We start from the raw sequence: 27,271 nt of genomic DNA, 5'->3' as shown, positions 1-27,271 counted from the left end.
CACGTTTATGGGTCAAGATTTTTAAATGGCACCAAAGGATATTTTAATTTCCTCCAGGGTCATAAGCCAGAACTGTATTATGAGGCAAACAGCTGAAAGAGAAAACCACCTAATTAGAGCCTGCCTATCATTTTCTACACCTTCTTTTCTCATTAATTTCCAATATGCCTAGTTGTTCATTTGTTTATTTTCATAAGAAAATACATTCTATTCCACTGTGAGCAATCACGAAGCATTATTTAGTGCCCCAAGGATGTAACTGTGGAAAATAGCCCTCTCTTCACATCCCCTTAAAGCCGGAGGCAGGGCAGCTTCTGATGACTCTCCAACATGGCTAGAAATACCAACTTATGAGGCCTTAAATGTAAATGCCCCAAAAGAGAGAAATTATAGGTTAAAAGACACTAAAACCCCTGTTCTTATCTGAAGGAAAAAACCCTACACATACTTACCTTGAAAAATAGGTGAGTATAAAGTCTCCCCCAAAACATCATCAATAAGTAGTTAAGCATTTCAGCTGTTAAGGAGATTGCTTAGTTCAGGAAGATTAACGATTATAAATCTGCAAAGGAACCTATCACCTTACTGATGTGGTTAAAGTAGAGAGTTGTTTTCTTCTCTGCCTCTTAAGATTTGTAAAAAGCCTAGTAGTAAAAGAAACAGAACTTACGTTGTGTTAAATGATGTGCAGAATTTTCTCCTGATTGTGTTTCTAATAAGCAGGGCCTAACTTTTAGCTTTGAACAGTATATTGAATGCATAGAGATATTCTAGACCAGTGGTTCTCAAAGTGTGGTCCCTGGACCAGCGGCATCAGCAGTACCAAGGAACTTGTTAGAAATGCAATTCTAGGGGCTGGCCTGGTGGCATAGCGGTTAAGTGCTCACACTCCACTTCAGCAGCCCAGGGGTTCGCAGGTTCGGATCCCGGGCGCACACCAATGCACCACTTGTCAAGCTGTGTGCTGCCGCGTCCGATATAAAGTAGAGGAAGATAGGCATAGATGCTAGCCCAGGGCCAGTCTTCTTCAGCAAAAACAGGAGGACTGGAATTGGATGTTAGGTCAGGGCTAATCTTCCTCACCAAAAAAAAAAAAAAAAGAAGAAGAAGAAGAAAGAAAGAAATGCAACTCTAATCCAAATCTACTGAACCAGAAATTCTGGGAGTGGGACCCAGCCCTCTGTTCTCACAAGCCTTCCAGGCAATTCTGATGCCCAATGAAGTCTGAAAGCCATGGTTCTAGAAGTCCATAAATATGGAAACAAGTCTTGCCTTCCTTTATCTAAGTTGACTGGAACCAATTATTTAGTTAAGCCTGTCTCAGGGAGCTCCTCATGCTCATAATATTATAATCGCTGGTTAAGAATCACATCTTTTGATCCCTGCCTCTCTACCATGCAAGGATAAGACCTTCATGTGTTCCCCTAAGGCAGGAGGAAGACTCACATCCAGTGCCAACTCTGAACCAACATATAAAGAAGTCTGTTTTCTCAGTGAAAAAAAAAATCAGTCTCCCTCTCCAAAGGGCTTGGCCTTTCTTGATAATCACAATACCTCAATCTTATATTGGATAACAAGTTTCAGTTTACAAAACACCTCCAGATATATGATGTAATTTAGCTGCCACAATAACTCTATGAGACAGGTTCTCCATGCCCCCTAACATTTTGCAGAGGAGGAAGCTGAAGTTCAGAGAACTCTAAGTAACCAGTAACCAGTCCAAGATTAGCCAACCGTAAGTGTACAGAGCCTCCACTGTCTCACACCAAGCAAAATGCTCTAGCATTGTGTGGTCTTCGTAAAAGAAACATTAGCTATGTGATCTTGGATGAATTATGAACTTCCATAAGCCTCATTTCCACATCCATAAAATAGAAGTAAAAGTAGTACCTACTTTACAGAGTTTATGTGAGGATTACATGAGATAATCTATGTAAAGCTCTAAGAACAGTGCCTGGCACATGGCACACCTACAATAAATATTAGCCATAATTACTGATCTTGACAACACCATCGCTCCAGGTATTACAACACTGCAGCCACTACTACTGCTCCAGTGAACTAGGCATTTTTTTAACCTATTACTGTTTTCTTTTACTTTTGCCTTCAGACTTCTTATACTGTCCAGACAATCACTTGTTGACTGTTTATGCAACAGACACATCCCATCATCTATTAGGCTATGGTGGAGTTTACAATAGATTAAACCAGCAAAAAACCTCATAATACATGGATATTTTGTTAGCAGCTATTCCAATCATCAGACACTTTTATTTTTATTTCAATTTAAATATTGGCTCTTACAAAGATAAACCAGATAATTATATCAAATGTACAAAGCCTTCATCCCGGAGAGCTTCTTGAGATCCAAGGAAAACAGGAGGCTTAAATAAGGTTAGCAAACTGAAAAGCTGGCTTCGGCTCCTTGCCACTAAATTGACCAAAGATAGTCTGAGTCTGCCATTGTATAAATGAAAAACATAAACTCTTCTCTGAACAAATCCTTCCAGATATACGCCTGACTGCAACCTTTTGAAGTTGACACGGCTGAAATCAGATTTTTTGCATGAATTATGCACTACAGCGGAACAGAAAGAGGACCACTCCAAATATGACTCACCCTGCAGGAGAAAGCTAGAGGCACAACGTGTACTGTGAATCTTCTGGGAAGCCAACATTTCTGAACTAGGTGAGAGGCACATGGTGGGGGACTATTTCAGGCGTTACTTCAGGTACGGGGGGTACAGCAGCAAAGCCCATTGAGCTAATGGCTTCAACCAATGCAGACTCACTCATTTGTCTTTTGGTGGCTTCTGTCCTACTGACTTCCAAGTCCATTGATTTAATCCACCATAACTAATTACTTACATCCAGTGAGCAAGTGAGAAATTAACATTCGTTTTAATTCATTTCAATTAAGTCAACATAAACCTAAGAAAAGATTCTCTAAGTCCACACTTAAAACCTCATTTAATTTTTTTCCCTAAAACACTATGATTCAAGTTTAAATGCCATAATTTATCTCAACGCTTGTATGCTCGAACCATGAATTCTACAGATCAAAATTGTTCATATTTATTGGATTTCTAAGACCTCCATAACAGAATTTTTGAGTGCCTTTGAAAAATATTTTTAATGATTCCTCTAAGCTTATTCAAAAACTCAACCTAAGCTTAAATTCTTGTTTTCTAAAGGGAAATAACTTCTAAATTGAAACTACTTCTAAATCAAATGTATTCATGCTGGTACTATTCCAAACTCATCAAGACCCAAGATAATAAATGTTCATATTTACATATGAATGGCTTATTAGATCAGTAAGTAAATCCATATTTGGGGGAAGCAACTGGTCTTTCAGCTTGGCTATGATTTCTCTGTTATTTCTACTTATATAACAGATTAAGCATTTATTTCTCAATACTAAAGTCAAAAGCAAAATTAGTTTGTGGGAATTAGAGAGCTGTATGATACCCAGTTGTTGAAGGCTAGCTTTGGACCAAGAGCTAGTGATGATGGGTCAGGAATTACCTAGGAATTAATTTATTCACTCCATTCAGTGTTTACATCTAGAAATCCCAACCAGCTACAGCTGATCCCACCTGACCAGCATATCAAAAAACTCCTGAGTAAAGGCAAAAATAGTTGGTCAATTACAAAGTTGGCTTGATGCTGATTGCTTATAACTGTCTCTCTTTCAAACCACAAGCTATCCTAGGACAGGATCCCCACAGCAGGCACCTCTAGGAGTGGGACTCAGGTTGGCGTTCAGCTTCTGGTGTAGTGATGTTTCATTCCTACATGCTTTCTCCTACATACCGTCGGCGAGCCTGGCCTTCTAATCACTTGCTTTTGCCAATGATATATGGGATCCTTATTCTTCCTGTCTTTTTGGCGTGGAATCCACACCCTACCCAGGACTTCTAATACAGACACTTATTCCCCAACCAACTCTGGCTTATCTGAGGGTTCCCACTTTTCCCTTGTATTCTGACTCAGATGTATATCTACTCTGTTAAGGATAACTATCCCCAGTCCTAGATTCTTACCCTAAATTTACTGGCCCACACTCCAATATCACACAATTGAAGCTGTGCCTGTGAGTCAGAGGGGAGTATCTGGCTCTGAGAAACCCAGAGAACAAAAGCTCAAGTGTTTCTGTTCCTCCCAGCCCATGCATCCTTTATCTTACTCTTGGCTGAGGTCCCAGACATCAGTTCTTAGGCTCATGGGTGGCTTTGGGTATGTACCTAAGCAAATATAATCTTAAAAGGTAAATAAAAAACACAGAACTGGGAGTTAACATATCTGTTTTCTGATTCTAACTCTGCCACTAAGATCACACCACTGTGTGATCTTGGGTGAGTCATTAACCCTCTAGATCTGTTTTCTCATCTGTAAAATTAAAGTGTTTTGTAATCTCACAGTTCTCTTCCAGCTATGAAATTCTATTATTGTACTCTGCACAAGTAATTGCCAAATGAATTCCCAGACATGTTTAAAGGCTTAAGATACTATCTACTGTTAATTACTCATGTCGTTTCTCCCCTCCATTAGTATGGACAATTGAAACTCGATTACATACTCTAAGGAAAAGACACTGGGGAAGATTCCCACACAAACTTTTCTTCTACTAGCATATCTGAGGGAGCAATTCAATGCCCTTCTTGATTCAAGCATTCTGAAAGACTCATCCATAGCAACTTCTCTTACAAGTTTAAAGAAGCAGAACCATCAGCTGAGTACCTACTATGGGCCAGGGATTTAGTTAAGTACTTTACTGTATTAACTCTAATCCTCACTATCTGAAAGGTTAATAAGATCTCCATCTCACAGGATCAATGACATTCTTTAACTTACCCAGAGTCACAGCTCCAAGAAATGGTGGTGGTAGAATTCAAATGCAAGATCCATGCTTTGGGCTGGCCCACTGGTGAGGATCTGAGTGAGCATTTAACACTTCAGTTTGGGTAGGGGCAATCACAGCACACTAGCTGCCTGTCACACCATATTCACACAGTAAAACCTTCTACTGCATTGAACAGTGTTTACACCGTACCCTTCTCAAAAGATAGGGAGAAACAGGTTCTCCTAGGAATGGCTTCAAATTTGTCATATGTGAGAAAAGAAAGTCTATAAAACAATTTTTATATATATATACCCACACACATAGATATGAAAAAGCATATCTACTTTGTATATTTTAAAAATTTACTTAGAAATAAAAACATGTTGATAACACTATCATTTTGAATAAGTAAACATAAAAATGGAATGAGTAAAAATGAAGATTAAAATAAGTGGGAAATATAGAAATCATTTATTTTAACTCAGTTTTAAAACCTTGTCTTCTAAAACTGAAGAGGAATTAGTACTACCAAATAATAAAAGATATTATAAATTTACAATAATTAAAGTAGCCAAATGCAATGGAAATTTAGATAGAGGTAGCATTTCAAATCAAAGAGGGAAATATAGATTATTTAATAAATCACGTTAGAACAAGAGGCTAGCCCATTGAGGGGAAAAAACTAAATCTGGAGTTCTCATTTCTGACACCAAAATTAATTCAAGATGGATCAAAGATTTAAACATTAAAGTAAATGTTTTTAATCTCTAAGTCCTCTTGGAACCCCAATAAAATTACTATAAAGAATAAATGAGGTAAACTTCCAAAAGGACAAAAGACAATGAAAACAGATAGGAGATATCACCCAAAATTTTGGAGGATGGAAAGCAGAAGAGTGAGTGGTACCCAATCTAGCCAAGTGGAGACAGTTGAAGCCTCACTGCTTGCCAATGGTGGAAGTCCAAGAAAGACACCTCATTCTTTTACATGCACAAGAACCAGCTGGTGGTCCTGAGAGAGTGTCAATTCTGATTCAGTAAGTCTGGGGTTAGGCCTGAATTACTGCATTTCTAACAAGCTCTCTGGTAATGTGGACAGAGGCTACTGGTCTGGGGTCCACACTTTGAGTAGCAAAGCTTTAGAATAGAGAATGTCCGAAATGTTCAAGAATTTTAGGCACTAGACACCTCTGAAAGTCAGTGAGCAGAAGTATTATATACTCCTGGAGAGGCTGAGTCACAGAGGATCTGACCTTTGAGACACAAAGCACAGTGATCAAAACAGGGGACTAAAATCTGAAAATCTGCAAACCAAATAGGACTTAAGCTCCAGTTCATTGCTCAGCTCTCAGCGTGTGGGCAGCAAGCTCACAGCCTTCAGGCAGGTAAGAGGAGGGTTGTTCTCTGAGGAAACTCTCTCAAGAGAAAGTACTCGAAAGGGAAAACCTTGATTAATCAGACCACACAAAAATTAAAATCTTCAGCCCAGAAAAAAATCATAATTAAGTCAAAAGACAAATAAAAAACACAGGCAAATATTCATAGTACACATGAAAATAGCTAGTTTCTTTATTTGTGCACAGTCTTTATAAATCAACACTTCCCCAAAAGACAAAAAATCAAGTAATTCACAGAAAATTAAAAACATAGGAAAATGTGGTGCATTTAACTTAAAAATAAATGTAAATTAAAATAGCATTTTTCACATACTCAATTGGCAAACATTTGAAAGTTCAATTACATGTCATGTTAGAAACTTTCCTTACTTAGTGGGAATATAAGCAGGTGCAATTCGTTAGGAGAACAACCTGACAATACCTAGCAAAATTCAAAATGATCCAGCAACTTCACACTAATAGGCGTTTATCCTAAAGTAATTTAACATGTATACAAAGATACATGTACAAGAACAGCCATTGTGGCATTGCTTTTAATAGCATATGCTTAGAAGTGAACTAAAGATACACTGATAGGGGATTAGTTAACTAAATTATGATAAATATATTGTATGTAAGATATATATTATACATATGTTAAAATTCTACATAATCATTTAAGTAAAAAACAAACTACAAAAGAGCACATATACTTTGTATTAAATAATATTTATAAAGAGATACGTATGTTTGGATAGGCATAGAAAAGTTCCAGAAAACAATTGCAAATGGTCATCTCTGAGAAAGGAGTTGTAGTTTTCATTGAATACCATATTTTACCGTTTGACAGTTTTTCCACAATAAGAATGTACTGATTTTTATCAGTTTCCTTCCCAAGAATTACGTAGGGCAAGGTGATGATGATAGAATGATAAGAAAAAGAGGATTCTAGAAAGGAGCACAGTTGAGGCAGTGAGATTCTTTTTCTGTCCAAGAATTGGTTTGGGGGAGATGAGCTAACTTCTTTTGCTACTCCTTCTTTCCGTACCCGAGAAATGGGAATAATAATGATAAAATATAAGTTTATTTTAGTTTACAATTTTAACACTGTAACATCTACTGTGACTATTTTTTAACAAATTTGTATCTCATATATTTACACCGTTTCCTACTCCTTGCCTTAGGCTCACTTAGCCCAACAGGAATGGTGAGTCTGGGCTTGCATTCTGAGATGATAACTGTACTCCACGTGTCTGCTTTGGAGCCTTGAAGCCACCACGCTGAGAGACCAAACATGACCCACAGAAGTGTCAACACTCCCAATACACACTATCAGGGGCAGGAGCCAGTAATCTTGAGAAACGTTTGCCTGAAGTAAATGAATCTAACAACTTGATTTATAAGCCAATGTGCTTTACACTGATTTTCTAAAGCCAAGAAATATTATTAATGAACAGTTACTTAGCTACTTCTTGTGAACTTATGGTCTCCCAGCTCAAATCTTTGGACACAACTTCCACTGAAATATCAAGCAAAATACTGCATATAATCACCCACTCATTTTTCATTCAAGTATCACTTCTAGCCTTATTTTTTAAATATCCATTAAATTTAGTCATTGAATCTAAATTTATGGCTTCCTTTACCTTATAATTTTACTAAATCCATAAACAGTAAGTTTTCTACAGCTTTGAAGCAATATACTTCAAAAAGAAAAAAATTCTTGACATTCATTGTCAAAGAGTTACTTTTAAAAAGCCACCCTACAATGTCTTTATTCTTAGAGAATAGATGCATGTTCAAGAACTTAAGGGTGATATGTCATAATATCCACAATTTACTTTGCATGTACAGAAGAAAAAAAAATACAATAAAACGTTAGCAATCATCGAATTCAGGTGGTGAGAATGTGCAGGTTCATGGCATTTTTTCTAGCTTTTCTGTATATTTGAACATTGTCATAAAAGTCAAAAAAATTTAATATATGCCATTCTACAGGTATAAGAACATAACTTTTCCCTAAACAGAAAGGCATGATGAGATAATATGATTTGGAGGTAGAATAGGGTTAGCAGTCAGCCGTACTGAAGAATAACCTACTTCTAGATTTAAAATCTTCTCTTGAGTTCTAGATTCTTAGTTACTAGCTGAATCTTGGTTACTTGTTACTTGGTGACTTGTTGAGTAGAAAATTTTTCTACCCTAAGAATAGCTTTCTCATAAAGTAACTACTCAGATAATAAATTATTAGGAAACCTCATACAAAGAGAGATTTCCCTCATTCAAGACGTCTTACACAAGGTAAGAACATTTAATATACCTATAACTGACTTTTATTTGTTGTAAAAGAATATAACAAAACACTCACCATTCCCATTAGCTAAGTGAGCCTGAGGCAATGAGTCAGAAAGGGTGTAAATATATGATATATGTTTGTTAAACAAATGGTTGCAGTAAATGTCACAAAGTTCAAAATTATAAACTTGAATGAATTTCTCATTGTATTTTACAATTATTATTCCCACTTCTCAGGTACAGAAAGAGTGGCAAAATGTCTTCTCACGCCAGATATTATTAAACTTCCTTCCTAGCCAGAGCCCCTGCTGTTCTTTGGACAAGTCATCAAGTTAAAACAGCTGTTTTCTTTATAGATCAGGACAGTTTGTCCAAATTACATCAAACTTGCAGCAAGTTAAGTCAGGGTGGGGAGGTTTTCTCATACAGCATTGGGAGCGGGGAGGAATACACTGGTATAATTTTTCTTAAAAGATTTTGGCCGTATTCATCCACTGACCCAGCAATTCTACTTCCACATGTTTAGAGAAATACGCCTGAGTACAAAGAAGTCTGTACAAGAATGATGTTATAGCACTCCTTCTGATAGCATTCATAGAGAAACAGTTAAATGGACTAAGAAACATGTAAACAATGTAATTCTGTGCCCTCATATTAAAGAGAATAACATGGCTTTACATCACCGATATTGGAAAATCTTTAAGACATAATATCAGGCGGAAAAAAAAAAAAACAAGTTTCAGAGCAGGACTTAAAGAGTTTATCATTTATGTTTTAAACAAACTTTATATTTCTGTGTGTGTGCAGGCAAACGCATTGAAAAAGTTCTGGAAGAATATATATGTTGATATGTATATATGTATATCAACTGCTAATATTGGTCACATCTAGGGAAGAAAGTGGGATTAAGGAAACAGTGAAAATGGAAAATTGTTGCTTTTTTTCTGCATTGGGAGTTTCCCAATGACATTATACACATATAACACTAGGTAAATTTTTTTAATGATTTTAAAAATGGAAGAAGAGGTTTTATAATTTTAAATGTTCAAAATGTTTTGAATACTGGTTGTTTGTGGCATAATCAATCACATTAGATACTGAAATATTTTAAAATTCACAAATTAAAATTAATACATTAGAAATTAACAAATGGTTACTGCCAAGATAATACTGCACCAAAAGATTCAACATACATTGTGTTCTTACATTTCAAAGACAACTGGGGGAAAAATTCAGAAGTTTCATTAAAACTAGTGGAAACCCATTATCTCTAGCATACATAATTTGGAAGAATATTGTTATACCACATCCCCCATAAGCTATCAAAAAAGCTCTGGAAAATTTGTACCTCAACTACAGTGCCATTTGAACATTTGAGACTCATATGAAATAGAGAATACCGAAGATTTTATCAATGAAACATATTATTTTTAAAGAAAACCATTCTATTATGCTATGAGTCCAAAAACAATAGGAGATTTTAACAAGATGATTTTAAAGTATCTTCTTTACAGAAATAAGCAGAAAGTAATCCAATATTTTCTGTGTTTTGGGACTAAAAGGCATGGATAGGAACCAGCATGCCTATGCATAAAAATTGCAAAATAATAAGAAACAAAAAGCAAATGAAAAAGAATTACCCACAGGAACACAGGAAGGCTTCAAACAAAAATTTTAAAGAAATTGCAGGCCACATGATCGTTTTTCAAAAAAAAAGTCAAAGAAGAGATACTAGGATTCAGAAAAGTGATTATAAAACTTTAAAAAAATACTACAAACAGAGATAGCAGTAGTAGAGAATGGAAAGATAAAAATTAAAGCATCATTAAGAGCAATACAATAAACAGAATAAACATGAGTGAAAAAGACATCTGGTAGGTAGGCTTGAGGAAAACTAATAAAACCACATGGAAAAAAATAATATTAAAATGAGTACAGAGAAGATAACGGATATGAAAGGCAGACTAAAGAAATCTAACACATGTATAATTGGTATGCTCAAAGAAGAGACAAGAACAAATGGAATAAAAGATATATCCAAAGATAGAAGAAAATTTTTTTTAGGTAAGAAAAATTTAGATTAAAAGATATGTTTTTAAGGTGAGTATAATTTTAAAAATATGAAGCAAAGCAAGTCTTTAAGATATTATTTTCAAAACTAACACAGTATTTCTATATCACAAATACCTAGTGTTCAAAATACATGGCTTTTTCAAATCCAAAGTATATGATGGCTCTGATTCCCTTGTCCCAAACTATGAATCTTCTCAGATCTTCTACATTCAAGGAACAGGATACAGAAGCATTTCAACAAACTTATACACGTATCCCCTGCTTAACAGCCTTAATTTGTTTAAAGAAAAAAGGATGTAAAGACACTGTATTTTTGTCCCTTTATTAATGCCTATCCTTATAAAACATCCTCACTAATTAAATGAGGTGGGAAGAAAATGGGTGTTTTGACTATGGTTCTTTTTCTCACTCACTTTCTCACATCCTTTTCCCTTTCCTTTCTAAATAATTTCTTTAATTTATTAAATTTTATAGCCCTATACTAATCAAATTTTGTACACAAACACACACATGCATATCCAAGCATGCGCACAGACTTAACACAAAGAGAAGAAAGACAGTTCCACAGGTGATGAAAAGTACCAGAGCTTATGTTTTCCTCCGTAAGGAACCAGTGACCTTAAGTGGAATAATGGGTTTTGCTGCACAGATTAGGAGTTAAAGTTGCCTTTCATCTTCACGTTGCAAATAATTTTTCCTTAATTTATAAAAATGGGTAAAAACTAATAGGGAGGAAGCTTCTGGGGTGCTATTAATGTTCTGTTTCTTGATCTGGGTTCTGATTAGTGAATACATGGGTGTATTCACTTTGTTGTGATAATTCAATGAGCTATACGTTTAAGTTTACTTTTGTGCATGTTTCTGTATGTATGCTACACATACAGAATAAAAAGTTTACATTAGAAAAATAAAGCACTTTTCTAACAACGCCATATGAACGTTTGTTAAAGCAGGTGATGACTGCACAGGTGAGTGGTGGGTTTACAGCAAATACCCATTAGGGTCCACCAAGATGGAATTTTAAGCCAAACTCAGGGTTCTATGCTCCCTTTTGTTGTTCACACATTGCAGAGAGTCAGTCTCTTTCTCTCTTTCTCTCTCTCCCCCACCCCGCTCTTAGTCTTTCTACAAATCTAAATACTGAGTCTCAGGACCAAAAAGACTGTTTAGTTTCACCTGCAAAGATAAGCATAATCTGTGTCAACTTTCAAAACGTATCAACATACACTATTTACTTTAGCAGGTCCCATTCAGAGCAGTTTCCTAACTCCTTTAGGCTGGCTTTCAAAATAGGGCAGTAAGAAGTTTCTAGCAGCTAAGTGCACCCAATTCCGAAAAGCTTTAGACAATTTGAAAGGACTGAATTCCTTAGATTTGACCCCTGAGTAAAGAATTAGATGTTGGCTGGAAAATGGAATAGGGATTGATGGAGACAGGGCTAATCAGGTTCGGTTCTGCTTTTTTTTCCCCTTTGGTGAGGAAGATTGGCCCTGAGCTAACATCTGTGCCAATCTTCCTCTATTTTGCATATGGGACACCACTATAGCATGGCTTGAGGAGCGGTGTGTACGTCTGCCTCCGGGATCCAAACCCGCAAACCTGCAGCTGCCAAAGCGGAGTGTGCGAACTTAACCACTACACTACTGGGCCGGCCCCTGGTCCTGCTTTTAACACAACATTTTTATCTCATCTTCAACTCAGAAAAAGTGGAAAGCTGCTTGCCAAACAATAAACTGTTGTTTTGCAATTAGGGAACTTCACAACCCATTCTATTTCTTTTTCTTATCAGGAAAAAAGTCTAAAACCATGAAGTTATTTTTTGAAAACAGAAAGAACACTTATTCCATATGATTTATTACATATTTTTTAAACATTAAAACATTAAAGTTACCAAAGTGTGAGGTGATAGCTCTTATTAACTATCCTTCTGAGTGGATTTGGCCCAAACTCACTAGTGCCCTGGGAAATGTGAGGCATAACAACAGAACAGCTGGTGACCAGGGCTCAGAGCCAAAAGATAATGGTGTCAGCCAATGAGAAGATTCCGTTTACCTAGGCTGCTTTAGATTTGAAGACAGAGTAGAGTCTGAGCAAGGCGGAGAGGTGAACAGATGTAGAACCACTAAGCAAAAAGCAGCCAGCAGTTCAAAGGAGTGATAAACCATGGTCTTAAACCGGTGACTAGTTGCCCTCTGCCCGACCGTGTATGGCTTACTCTGCACCAAGGTGTGGACAGACAAGGTGTGGCAGGGGGGTGGGGGACATGGCCCAGGTACTGACATTGGCAAGCCGGTCTGCCTGCTCAGAGACCGTAGCTACAGCCTGCCTCTGAGGGAGGCGGTATCAGAGCACTGGAATTTCCTAACAGTTCCCTCCTTCGACTCCAAGATATCGTTTGCTGCGATGTTTATTTCAGGAGCCCAGTTCCTTCACATAGCCCACAGGTATCTAACACTAGCAAAAGTAAGCCTCACACATTGTAACACTCAACAAAACCATGAACAGAAAATACATACACTGAAAACCACTTGACTGCGGGAACACTCCTTAGAAATAACTGCTGGTTAACCACCACCACCTGTATGTCTATTTTCGTTTGCTCCCCAGTCCCTTTACAATTCTGCAAGCAGCCATTTAAGTGTGGGTGCTCAACATGCACTGGGGTGAAAGTGGGATGAAAACAAAACGGGGTGTATGGTCTCAGTAACACAGGAGAAACATGCTCAGGAGGAACTACCCCGGCCCTGGGTATCTGCAGAATGAGTTCTGCCCTCAGGAGCTCCAACCCACACTTAATGGGGAGCCCTTCAACCACCTTTAAGAAAAGCCATGAAATGTAGTACGTTGACAGTGGGGCAGGCAACACATCTCCATCACCAGGGCAGCTTCTTTCCACAAGCACCCTCATTCACCTTAAGGAGAGGCAGAGCTGTTTTTATTGCAAAAACACCCCTGGCTGGTGACCAGACCAATGTGGGTTTAAAAGGGCGAACAATCAGGTGGGGTGACCAACTGTTCCAGTTTTTCCTGGACTGAGGCGTTTCCTGGGACAGTCCCAGATAAACCGGGGCCAGTTGGTCCCTCTACCGTGGCACTTCACAGCAGTGTTCCACAGCAGCCAGGCTCTGCCAGGACCTGCTAGGTGGCACAGGACAAGTCACTTCATCTCTATGGGATTCAGAGCCTTAATATATATAACGGGAGGTGGAGACTTTTATCTCTGCCAGTATTTCTCGAAGTGTGGTATTCAGAACATCTGTGCCCTAAAACAGCATCTGGCAGTGGTGTTCCCAGAGGTGGGGGGAGGGGCTGGTGGAAGAAGCAGTGCGCCCTGGTGAGAGGGGGTATTTTCTCACTCTATCAGTTCTGTGTTTAGAATTGGTTTCACACAGTGCTAACAAAAAGCAGATCAAGTTTTAGTCAATTTTGTTTTTTTTTTAATCTACAGGTAATATACCCCTTCATTGCATGCACCTAGGGCAGACTCTCTCACCAGCACCCCCTACTTTGGTACACCACTGGTGGTTCTGACACATGATAGACTCACCTATTTTGAATGAATGAGTTTTCAATTTCCTTCCTAAGTAGAAAGTCTGTGGCTCTGATAAACTAGTACTGAACTAAAATAGAGGCAGTTTTTGGTAATTTGTCATTCTACAGCACTGTGGTTTCACCCTTGCCTTACTTCCTCATTTAAAAGACAACTCACCACCAGTGTCAGATGCCCTCTATTGATGCCTAAAAAAATTAAAAGACTTATTAAATTATTTACATGGCAAACTACTTACAAATTATACTTAAGCTGTGCAGAGCTGGAAAAGTGCCTATAGGGGCCGGCCCCGTGGCATAGTGGTTAAGTTCTCATGCTCCACTTCGTCGGCCTGGGGTTTGCGGGTTCAGATCCCAGGCTCGGACTAACACACTGCTCATCAAGCCATGCTGTGGCGGTGTCTCACACACAAATAGAGAAGATTGGCACAGATGTTAGCTCAGGACCAATCTTCCTCACCAAAAAAAAAAGAAAGAAATAAAAGTGCCTATAGTTTTTGAAGGCAGGTGCAAATCGCTTCTGAACTAATTTGGTAAGGCTAGCTTAGCCACATTCACACCAACAGAAGTTCAAATTTGGGGTTGTAGATTTGTTTCTCTTAAGGAAAAAAGTACATATATTATTTTCAGCTAACTTTGAATGTCTGCATCATCATAAATATGATCCCAAGGATGCTAGATTGAATTTCTTGTTTCTTAAGGATCAAATTAAGACAATCCACTAGGCTTAAAATTCTGAAAAATCAATAAATGTCAGTCTCAAGGCTTTCCTTTTTCTGGGAGGCTCATATTAGAAAAAATATTTCTGAGCTATACAATCTCAGCAAAGTACACCTCATGAGCGTGAGGTGGACAGGGCCCAAATGTTCAGTAAGCTGCTAGGGTTGTTTTCTGCCAACTACACGTGGAAGAATAAGAATTTTCCTTGGACGGGAAAAAAAGAGAGAGACAGAGACAGAAGAGGCGAAAGATAATAAGGCAAGTAAAACTCAAATGACTACACCGGCAGTCCCAACCAGAGAAACGCAGGAATGGGGTCTATCCTACATGTTCATAACATAAAGGTAATGCCAGTAAAGGGTTTCAGAAATCAAAGGGTAAAGTCTCATTTCTGGAAATCGGGGTTCCAACACTCATAATGTGTGTGTATGTCCTGAATAAACCTGAAGAGCAAGTAATCACTACCTGCATGAACTAGACATTGCCCTAAATACATGCATGCATTATCTCATTTAATCCTCACAACAACCCAAGAGTTTCCAATGAAAACTGAGCATGGAGAGATTAAGTAATTTGCTCCTAGATCTGTAGCTAGTTAGCCGCATGACCAGAATTCAGCCCATGTCTTAATATAAATGGCAAATTTGATATCTGCCATTACCAGTGACTGAATACCCAATCAATTTTCCCTTGAGACTACATGCAGTAAAAAAAGGACAATAAGGGCCTGATGGGGCGGTGGGAGACAGATTGGGATATTTGCATAAGGCATTCCCCCACAGAAAGGCAGCTTCCTGAGAAAACTCCACCCAGTGGAAGACCATCTTCCTGGGCTCTCTCCAAAGGCACAGCCTCTGGAGAAAGCTTCAGGCTCTAAGTGGTATACAGCTGCCCATCCTTTGTCTAAAATCCCACCATTAGAAATAGTTTTCTGCCATCAAACACAAACAAGTCTCCGGCCTACAACCCACATCAGTATTAACAGTTGAGGGAAAAAGGCTTAGAAGCATTCTCCTCCCTAAATGGGCATAGTGCTAAAAAGACTGGGGCTTCAAGGCCTGTCTAAAACTCTAAATATTTACTCTTCAACAGAACAAGTAAATCCTCCAGTTCCAGGATCAAATATATAAACAGGTCCTACTGCCTCCACAAGCTGGACCTTCTCCCTGCCCCTCCACACACACACCCCCAACACATTCAATCACATTAAATCACAGAACATCATTTCTCAAGTAGGTGCTAAAAACCGTACTACGGTGTCAATTATGTTTTACACAATATGTATCTTTAAGAATCAGTTTTTATTGAGTCCTCCTTTTTTGTGTGTGTGAGGAAGATCAGCCCTGAGCTAACATCCATGCCAATCCTCCTCTTTTTTTGCTGAGGAAGACTGGCCCTGGGCTAACATCTCTGCCCATCTTCCTCCACTTTTTTATGAGATGCCAGCACAGCATGGCTTGACAAGCGGTGCATCAGCGCAGGCGCTGGATCCGAACCCGGGCCGCCAGCAGCGGAGCGCACGCACTTGACCGCTACGCCATGGGGCCGGCCCCTATTGAGTCCTCTTTAGATACATTTTTGCAGACAGTCTTCCAATATCAGACAGTAGGCATATCCCCCATTTTACAACTGAGGACACCAAATTTCAGAGAGTATGCTGTCTACTACTATATAGCTGATAAAGGGCAAGGTCTGGATTTAAACCCAGGTTCTAAAGAACTTCTGATATCCCATCCACTTTCCTTTCAATTCTAGTTAGGAATATACGTTTATAATTAATTGCAACAAATGTACAAAACAATAACATAATTTAAATGCACTGTCACCCTTGAGTCTACCCAAAGATACACACACCCACTGACACACAAAGCCCTATATTCCCTTAATCTCCATAATACCTAAGTGACTGACTGCCCCGTTCTCAATTTCCCTTCACTCAAGCTATTGTGTCCAAACCTGCCACTCTGCTTAAACCACCAAGTCATTTTATTCTGCTTTGAAATGGTGATCTATTAAGACAAGATCTACAAAGCCACTTAGACTAGCTGGCAGCTTTTACTCCCATACTTGCCAAACCGTGTCCCTGGACCAGATTTTAGATGGTTTTCTCTATCCCCTCCCCCACTCAACTCTGTGCTGTTCCTCTGTTCTCAAGACTTCCCTGTGTTTTTAAAGAATCTGTACCGACAATAATGAGAAGGAAGGAAGGGAAGGAGAGAAGGACAAAGAGGGAGAGAAAGAAAGGGAGAGACAGAGAGAGGGAGGGAGGGAGGGAGGGGGAGGGAGAAGGAGAGAAAGAATCCCAATTACAGCTTCAGGATAGCAACAATAGCTGTGTAACCTGAAAACCTCAAAGATGAGATGTGACATTTATGTTGACACCAGCAAATCACAAACAAATGTTATTCACAGGTCACTGTGTGAAAAAGCTTACCTAGTAAAGGAATGCATTCTTCCTGCAATGAGAAACCATTTGTGTACCTCCAACCCCACCCCTGCCAAAAACAACCCTCACAATCCAATTCTAAGGTAATAATAGCAAAAGTAGGAATGGGAAGCAGAAATCGGTAAGAGAAGTCCATTTTGAAGGCTGGTAGTGAGGAAAAGAAAGTTCTTAAAAAACAAAACTGCCCCAAATACTCTCATGAATGAATTATGGAAAGCAGTGTTTTGTACAATGACCGTACATTAGTATAAACTTTGAAAATTACTTTTCAATAATATGTACCTGCCAATGCTTGCAATCAATTGCCTTATAATATGCAGCATTTGAGTAAAATCATGTTCAGATTTTCAAGAGTTTAAATCATTTGCTTACAAAGTGAGTATAAAATTAAACTGAAAGATAGGGAGGAGGGTCAGATCTGATCTTTCACAGCAAAAGCTTCCATAGGATCTATCTGTGGCCTAGGCCACTGCCTTACTGGAATTTTTATCCTATCATCCTGATTTGTTTTAAATGGATTGTGTACACACTAGGATGCCTTTACTTTAATCCTAGGGATCCTCTGAAACTACTCAGGGTGCTTTTCTAAAGACACTGAGCTCTCCTTTTCTGTAATGCCAATTCACTATTATTAAATTGCCATATTAACAAACGGACTTCAAGGACGTTGTTTGGTTGAAGTGCCTTCCTAAAAGGCCCAGGGTGCTTAAGTGCTCTCTGGACTTGAATCTTGCTTCCATCACCCCTCACCTCCCACCCACCCAGGCCAGATGATTCTGGAGCAAAGAGAGGCTCTCCTAGACCTCAAGGGGATTAAGCAGTTTAAAACAAACAAACAAAAACCAGAGCTCGATGGAACTGAGATAAGAGGATTTCGATGTTTGTTGCTAACTAGAAAACTGTCAAGCCTAGAAAATGAAACCAGTTATTTCTAGTAAATGACTTTTTTTTTTTTTTTGGTCAGTGAATCTTTATTATTATTTTTAGTTGTGGTAAAACAGACAAGATAAAATTTACCATCTTAAACATTTTTAAGTGTACAGTTGGGTGGCATTAAGTACATTCCCTTGTGCAACGGTTACCACCATCCATCTCCAGAACTCTTTTCATCTTGCAAAACTGAAACTCTGTACCCATGAAATAACCCCCTATTTCCTTCTCCCCCCAGCCCCTGGCAACCATCATTCTAGTTTCTGTCTCTATGAATTTGACTACACAAGTACCTCATATAAGTGCAATCACAATATTTATCTTTTTGTGACTGTCTTATTTCACTTAGCATGTTGTCCTCAAGGTTTTTTCATGTTGTAACGTGTGTCAGAATTCCTTCCTTTTTAAAGCTGAATAATATTCTATTGTATGTATATACTACATTTCATTTATCCATTCACCTGATCATGGACACTTGGGTTGCTTCCACTTTTTTCCTGTTGTGAATAATGTTGCTATGAACCTAAGCATACAAATATCTCTTTCAGACTTGGTTTTCAATTCTTTTAGGGATAAACCAGAAGTGGAATTGCTGGATCATATGGTAATTCAATTTTTAATTTTGAGGGGAATCTCTATACTGTTTTCCATAGCAGCTGCACCAATTTACATTCCCACCAACAGCGCACAGAGTTCCAATTTCTCTACATCCTCACCAACATTTGTTATTTTCTTTTTTTTTTATAGCAGCCATCTTAATGTGTGTGAGGTGGTATCTCATTGTGGTTATGCTTTGCATTTCCCTAATAATTAGTCTAATACGTTGCTTTTAACCAAAAGTTCAGAGAGACAATATAAAGGAATTTAGGCTCTATCTCTTGAGTTTTCTTTCATAAAAACCCATCATTCTTAATCCCTCAAACTTCCTCCCAGCCCTTTCTCTGCCTCATTCTCCACAATAAAGTCAGGATATTATACTTCATCCTCTTGAATGCATCTATTCCACTATGCGCAATCTGAGAAGCTTCTTCCCTGATGATGACTTAGGTTGTGGGGGACAGGCAGGAAGCAGAAATAAATAAATGAGTACAAACATGTGACCAGAGAAACAGACCAAGATAAGACCATTCTGCATAAAAAAAAAAATTTCAAAGGCCACCACCTTCGAACCAAAAAGTTGGAGGCTCAACCCAATAGGAAAATATACATGAATTCACAGAAAGTGAAATACAAATGATCAATAAATATTTGAAATAGGTTCATCATGAACAATATAAAAACATACATTACAACAGTAACATTTTTGTCAACTTTCAAAGCAAAAATTTCCTCAAATGATAATAATCTGTAGGCTGATAAGGAAGTGCAAATTGATATAATATTTTTGGACACCATTTTGGCAATTTGTATCTAACAGGAACACTAAAATATTCATCCTTTTGAGCTTAGAAATGCCACTTCCAGGAAACACTCTTAGGAAATCATCAGGAATTGAAACATTTATATACACAAACTGGAAACAGCCTAAATGTCCAACAACAATATGGACTGGTTAACGGAATTACAGTATCTCCATGTTGTGGAATTATGTAGTCATTGAAAATATTTTTGACTAAGTTTAATTACATGGAAAATGTTTAGATTATACCATCAAATAGCAAAAACCTGCAAATGAAACCATATATATACAGTATGATCTCATTATATTTAAAATAGGAGATCACCAAAATTATTAGGAGATAAAGAAATCTGGTTCCAAATGCCTACCTTGCTATTTTAAGCTGTGTAAAGTTAGGTGCATTTTCTAAATTCTCTAATTTCTAAAATCATTAGTGTTATCTGTAAAATACTGGGAAAATTAATATCTACCTCACAGGGCTTGGGAGAAGATTAAATGAAGTAAACCACGTAAAGTAATAAACTCATATTAGGAAATAAATATTAGTTGTTACTATTACTTTCAAAATTAAAATAAAAACGTTATTCATTAAAAACTGCAGTTATTCGGGGGGCCAGCCCAGTGGCATAGTGGCTAAGTTCGCACACTCCACTTCGGCAGCCCAGAGTTCGCAGGTTTGAATCCCGGGCGCAGACTGACACATCGCTTGTCAAGCCATGCTGTGGTGGCATCCCACATACAAAAAGTAGAGGGAGATGGGCACAATGTTAGCTCAGAACCAATCTTCTTCGGCAAAAAGAGAAAGATTGGCAATGGATGTTAGCTCAGGGCCAATCTTCCTCACCAAAAAAAAAAAAAACTGCAGTTATTTGCAATAGTCAAACAAAAACAAAACAAATGGTGAGCTCCGAATCACAGCTTCAGGTGTCCTGGTCTGTTATCCACAGCAGTACTAATAAGGCCCCCCAAAAAGACGTTGTGAGCATCACCATTTTGTGTTCAATCATGCCATAGCACAGATATTTGGAGAAGTCAATGAAGATTACGGTGGCAGGAAAGAGTGACAACAAAAGAGCTTACAAAATCATATTTTTTAAAAAGGGGAAGGGGAGATACCAAAGAATAAAACCTTAGGAATAAAGATTCTCAGAGCATCACTAATACAGTAGGCTCCTTGTGCTACAAGTGGCAATCTCGTTCACCTCTTACTTTTACAAATAAAAAGAAAGAAAAAATAGCTCCCTAAAAACATTAAGTGACACAACTAGTTATTAGCAAACAAAATCTGGAGGTTTAGTATCCTGACTCAAACGTGTTTAAGAAATGAACTAATCAAATGAAAATGGGAAGAAAAAAACAATAAAATTTTGAGAGTTATGGCTTTGTATGAAATAGATGACTGATGGCTTTAGAAAATCCAGTTTTGCCTGGTGATGGAAGAAGGAATGTAAGAGCATATAATAAATATTTAAAATATTCCAGGTACAACAAGGACCTAGACTCTAGTGTTCATCCACAGTGTTATTAGGCGAGTAAAACAGGTGAAGAAAGCCTGAGAGATGCAGTGATCTCTTATAAAGCCAGGGGACTGGTTTAGGACGGAAGAAATCCACCTGAAACTCCATTTTCTTTCCACTTTCACCTGCCCTTTCCCATCACAAAAGAGAAACCACTTCTGAAATACTTTACAAACTGGAATGCAGGAGAAAAAAGAATCTAACCTTGTCCCTAGAGAATCAGATCCTTTCAACAGAAAAGTCATAAATGAACTAAGGGTGTTAATTTCATTAATCCTGGATGACACTGAATCATTTGTGACAATTTAAAGTTATCTCACTCCCTTCCCCACCATTCTAAGGCACTGCCCATTAAGAGTAATGTTATGCCTTTTATCCCTAAATCAACCTATTACAAATAGCTAAACTCCTCCACCCTGTAAATGCAAACCCTTTCTTTTGGAAGATGAGAAAGCTGTTCTCAAGTTCTGCAAAAGACATCATCACTTTGATTTTAGGTTGTTTTCCAACAAAACATCCATTGTAATCCAATTTTCCTATCCCAGTCAGAAACTGTAGGAGGCAACCTATTTGTGTTTGACCCCAACCCCTGCCTCTTAAACCAGTCTGGCAAAGCAGGTATCCATAGTTTTAATCTGAATCACACCATTACTTAACAAGTGAAACAAGTACACTTATAGAGTTAAATATCCAGGACTGATGGCATGAGAAAAACCGTGTTTGTATGCAAGTTGTTCTCACATACTATGTCTTGGTTCGCCAAGTTGCTATAATAAATACCATTAGGCTGGGTGACTTATAAAGAACAGAAATTTATTTCTCACAGTTCTGGAGACTAGAAAGTCCAAGATCAAGGCGCCAGCAGATTTTGTGTCTGGTGAGGACAATCTTCTTGGCACAGACGGCCATCTTTTTACTGTGTCCTCACATGGTGGAAGGGGTGAAGGAGCTCTCTGGGACCTTTTTTTAGAAGGGCACTGATCCCATTCACACAGGCTCCAGCCTCATGATCTAATCACTTCCCCAAGTCCCCACTTTCTAATCCCATCATCTTGGCCGTTAGGATTGCAACTTTTGAATTTTGGGGGGACATAAACATTCAGTCCATTGCACACTCTTTTAAAATATATCCAATGATATCAGTCTCTTCATTACAAGGCACCTTATAGGAACATCCTTCAGTAATGAAACTCACCTGACACTCCACTTTTTCCTGACAGTCATTCACTGACACCTCTCCTCTCCCCTCTAACCGTCAGGAATACATTCTCATTCATTTTTTCTCTCTCTCTCTGCCCTCTCCTAAAAGGCCTCACCCAAGGATGCTGGCAAGGCAAAAATATTAAGTAAACCCACAGGAAAAAGCCCATTGGCCAGACATTCCCTCTGACACAGCTGAGACACTGCTGTGCCTTGAAAACTTGGGGGCAGCAGGTCATTATTTGGCTGAATGAACCAGGCAAGACTGGTGTCAGCCTCCTGAGGAATGACAGTTCTCAGTTCATAGCTTGGCACTTTGAGAGCCAACCTGACAGGCATGAGCTTCTCATTTCTTATCTAGCCATCACAAGAGGTGCTGGGTCTGCTCTGGGATCCATCTAAAAAAGGTCTGAGGAAAGAGAGCAATGGCTTTCTCTGTAGAATCTTCTTTATTGGTTATTCTGAAATACTGTAGCTTTTTGGAGCACAAATGATAATAGCTCAAATGATTCTTTTAACTGAAATCATAATTGAAAAATACAAAAAACAAAACTATTGGCTAGAATATTTGTGTGAAAAAAATCCCTTTATTCTCAGACCACTTATTTCTACCTCCAAAAAAATGACGTTTAGCCTGCTTTAACATTTCATGAGATAATAAGCAGTAACTTTCAAACATATAGAGGACCTACAAGCATCAGATCATTGGGAGGCTGAAAGCAACCTTAGATTACAAAGGCCATTTGCTTCACTGCATAGATGAGAAAATAAGGCAGAGATAAATTAGGTAGCTGCCCCAGTTTGTGGTAAGTTTGACTAGAATTTGAACATTCTGATTCTCAATCAATACTTTCTGTATCTCTCGCCTAGACCCACAAGGAGGAAAATGCATTAACATTACCTTTTATAACAATAACTCAAAGAATTTTTATTCCCAAACGGAAATTCAGCAGAACTTTAATTCCACATTTATGAATACCATAGCAACACACATTTTTGAAAAGATGAATTTGGAAGAAGCATGTATTATAATTCCAGAGAATGGCTTACTGAGCCTAAACAAGCATTAAATCAAGAAAATCCATCAAACAGATGATAATGCTACATTATTAAGTAATATTTTGTTCCTTGTCATCAAGTCAACAACATAATATAATGGTATACACTACAATTTTCATTCTAGGAGCTTTTTTTTTTTAACAACAGATATTTTACTCTGTCAATCAAACAATATCTACAGTGGCCCTTTAGGTCCCCACCCAGAACAAAGCGTAGTATAATGACTATGCCAAGAACAACCAAGCTTTGAGCTATTCACCGACTCAGCCAAAAGTCACTGAATTTAGGCTGCTCCATTTTTAAGCAACCACGCTGGGTGGCCATATTGTTGTCCATATGGTACTATAACGTGGCATTGTGCTGGCCACCAACTCCTCCACTGTCGACACCTCAACAGTGGGGGTGAAAGCAAAAAGATGGGACTGCTCAATCAGGCAAAGCCCAATTCAGTCAACTCTTTAGTGCTTCTCTTTATAGAGAGAAATACGTAAGACTGAGGAGAAGGCATTCAAATTCACAATTTTAGCCTCAACATGGGCGTTACAGATTCCATTTAAGGGAAATAAAGATCTTGGATAATGAGTATTTCATAGAAATGTTCTCAGCTTTGAAATAAATGACAATACAAGCATAAAAGGAATATAATACTGAGGAAGTCATTCCTATTACAAAAGCATTTCATTTTACAAAGGGATTCACAACAGGCTTCTTTAAATCATGTTATACATTATAGAATAATGAAAAGAAAAAGATTTATGCACATGTTAGAAGGGTACTGAAAGTGATTCGTACCAGTGATAACCATACTGGCTGGCTCAATTATATTGATTTAGGCCCTTGATGAATGCTACTGAGATGAAGACCACAGGTTGGCCGCCAGAATGTGTCATTTAGGTTTCAGAAGAGGAGAAACATGCAGAACTTGTCATTCTGGATACAACTATACACTTGGATTTTCAGAGAATGAAGAGAGTCTGAATGGTTCAAGACAGAGCTGTCACTAGTATAGGAAGAAACAAAGTAGACACCTTTCCAAAAGTCAGTAGCATCCTGTGGTGTATGCCATACTGGATTATTATCCTGAATATTAATCATAAACTTTCACTCTCCATACAGGCCATTAAATCACTTCTATTTGCATCGATAGCCTGAAAAAAACTGACCAACTCTCTACATATCAATACGAGGACATTTGCTGTGATTGATGGTTGAAAGCAGCTTTGTGTAAACTCTAAGTCAAGTCACGGGATTATGCAAAGGAAGAAAAAATGTTCAGGAAGAGGAAAAATGAACTTCCAGTTTTCAACTATTACATTAGTTTTCTGTTTCTGTTTTGTTTTTAAAGGCACAGAGAGTCTAAGTATGAAACTACCTCCATTCTCTAATAAATTTATTTTTTTCTAACCTAATGAGCAGCCTGGAATTAGTGTAGAGAAGAAGAATGTCAGGAAAATGCAGGTTTCCACATACAGGTCATTAGCTGACATGCTTTTGTTTTCTAATACATAAGACTGCACATCTCTTTCAAATGCATTAGCTAGCTAAAGGTGAGCACATGCAGAATTGATCAGCCAGAACTGATCAGATGTAATTAGGCAACTGATGTAGTGTATGTAGTCTTTACTATGTGCCAACACAGTCAACCTGCTACTTCCTGAGAGACTTTCTTTGGAAAGAATGCAAGTTAGATATGAGTTCCTATTTTCTGTAAGTAAACATTTGCTTGAGAAGCAACTCTAAACCTTCAAAAACATCCACTTTTTCACAGCAAGTTTCAAGGCTGGATAGGATCAATGACTTATCTGTGCTGGATTCCATTCATTTTAAAATAGGTCTTTAAATCTGATCCTTTGTGCATGTCAATCTCTGCATATGAACTGCTGTCTTAGTTCTCCAGCAACAATATCGCCCATTGAAAAATACACCTTCCTTAAACAAAAGATACTTTCTGTTCCCATGGAGCTTTGTCTGTTGCCATTTCCAGCAACAAATGACACAAAAGACAAATTCTGTCATCTTCAATAGTGGTTTTAGACAAACAGAAACAGCAAACAAAATAAGAGAGCAAAAGCTTAAGAAACAAAATCAAGGTGAAATGGGGGCAGGGGAAGAGAGGTGGAGAGGAAGTGAGAAATGGCATCTAAACTCTACCCTGTGATCTAAGAAATTCAGCCTGTACTGATGAATGGGGCGAGGAGAGGCGAGGTTTTCGGTTGAGAAAAAGACAGAAGTGTGTGCTGCTCTCCCGGTCTTGTTTCAATAGCACCCGGAGAATGCATGGCAGGCAAGATCTAGTTTCGTGACTAAGACTGATTCAATGAGAGTACACAAGTTTGTTCGTGACACAACGGAGCTACCCAACTAAATCGGGGAATTATACAAATAATAATACAATTCTTTAAAAAAAAATTTAATGCGTTCTGGTACCAAAATAAGTTTATGGTTATTCATAGGAAACATCTATCAATTTAATATCACCATTTTGCAGGCTGTGCACCCGTCCTGTCATATACTCTTTTAAAGAAACCGCTAACGGCCTGGAATGCTGGAAACCTACAAACTATTGTCACCTATTTCCCAGGACTGTGAGCCTGGGATACTCAGTGTTCCTGATGGACACCAAATAGCGGCCAGGTGCCAAGGAGTCCCTGGCGAACTCTCCTGAAGCACCGTTCCGACAATCCGTGTGCCGGAGTGAAAGGATTGGCAGTGTGCGCGGTTCCTCCGCCCTCCGGGCCGCGCGTCCGGAACGTTCCTGGCTGTCAGGTAGGAGGCGGCGAGCCTCGGCGGGGAAGCCCTGCCTGGCAGCGCGGCGTGCCCGCGGGCTGGAGAGCCGAGAGCCCCGCGGAGTGCCGCTCGTCCGGCGGCCGGCCTTCGCTCACCTTTGTTCGCCTGCCCCCGCCGCGAGGAGGAGGCAGCGGGCCAAGGAGGAGTGCAGGGGGCGACCCCAACGCCCCGCGGCCCCTCCCGGGCGCCCCGGAGGAAATCCACAGGCAAGCCAGACTCTCTCTGGCTACCAGAACGGCAGCCCGGCTAAGGGGTCAGCAACCCCTGCCCGAACACAAAGGTTGGGAGGCGTGAGCCCGAGCGCTGGGGGGGCGGGTGCGTGCGCCACAGAGCACGCGAGTGTGCGTGTGCGCGCGAGTGTGTGAGTGTGTGTGTGTAGGGGGAGGGGAGGAGCGCTCCAGCCCTTCTTACCTCTCGAAGATGAGCCGCACCATGAAGATGCAGAAGGCCAGGGGAAAGGCGACATAGAGGTCCTCAGCCTGCGGGAAGGTGGCTTCCTCCGTGTTCTTCAGGTCCGCCCAGGTGACATTGTGGGGGAGCCAAAACCTCTCGTTCCAGAACCAGGCTAAGATCCCTGCCATCTTGCTTTGTCCACTCCTGTCCTGGGCTCCCGCGGCCAGCCGAGCTCTCCGCCGCGCAGGGCGCCCGGGGATGCGCGCGCGGCTGGCCCGAGCGTGTGCCGGCGCCGGCGCCTCCTCCGCGGCCGCTGCTCTCGAAGGCTCGCGGCGAGCCCCGCTTCTCTCCTCCCTCTGGCCGCGTTGGGGAAAGGGGCCGCCTAGCCCGTCACATGGCAGCCCGGGCCGCTCTCCCTGATTGGCTCGTGCTCGCGTCAAGCAGCAAGGCACACGCGGCCAGCTCGCCCACGCCCAGAGGGCAGGGCGCAGCCGCTGCGCTCTGGGCGCAGGGGCACGGCTCCGGGGCGCGCTGCCCGGCCCAGCGCTCTCCGTGCTCTCGCTCTGGCCTCAGGGCAGCGACCTGGCGTCGGCCTCCCAAATCCGCCCTAGCCCCAAGGCTTGCTCGCACATGCTCAGAACGCCGGCTCCTGCCCCACTGGAGTTTCAGGGCTCTCAGTTCG

General features: G+C 39.6%; 1 protein-coding gene and 1 long non-coding RNA gene across 3 annotated transcripts in view; one reads left to right on the top strand and one right to left on the bottom strand.

The window, feature by feature from the left end:
- The window catches only part of LOC147916293 (uncharacterized), a 35,113-nt gene extending 10,301 nt beyond the window's left edge, over window positions 1-24,812 (top strand). The window contains exons 2-3 of the long non-coding RNA XR_015553214.1: window positions 2,511-2,689; window positions 24,526-24,812. This is a non-coding gene — a long non-coding RNA (uncharacterized LOC147916293). The remainder of the gene's footprint in view (window positions 1-2,510; window positions 2,690-24,525) is intronic.
- CERS6 (ceramide synthase 6) overlaps window positions 1-26,908 on the bottom strand; it is a 325,151-nt gene extending 298,243 nt beyond the window's left edge. Inside the window, exon 1 of one of the 2 annotated variants that reach the window (XM_087435341.1) lies at window positions 26,608-26,908. In XM_087435341.1, coding sequence (XP_087291467.1) covers window positions 26,608-26,777 — 170 coding nt within the window. In that variant the 5' untranslated portion in view covers window positions 26,778-26,908. The remainder of the gene's footprint in view (window positions 1-26,607) is intronic. The other variant, XM_087435342.1, reaches the window with a different exon arrangement.
- Window positions 26,909-27,271: the final 363 nt, after the last annotated feature.

The sequence above is a fragment of the Ceratotherium simum genome, chromosome 9 (assembly GCF_057802395.1).
Source record: "Ceratotherium simum simum isolate JZ-2026a chromosome 9, ASM5780239v1, whole genome shotgun sequence".
Classification (NCBI taxonomy): Eukaryota; Metazoa; Chordata; class Mammalia; order Perissodactyla; family Rhinocerotidae; genus Ceratotherium; species Ceratotherium simum.
This window is presented reverse-complemented; position numbering and strand designations above follow the sequence as displayed.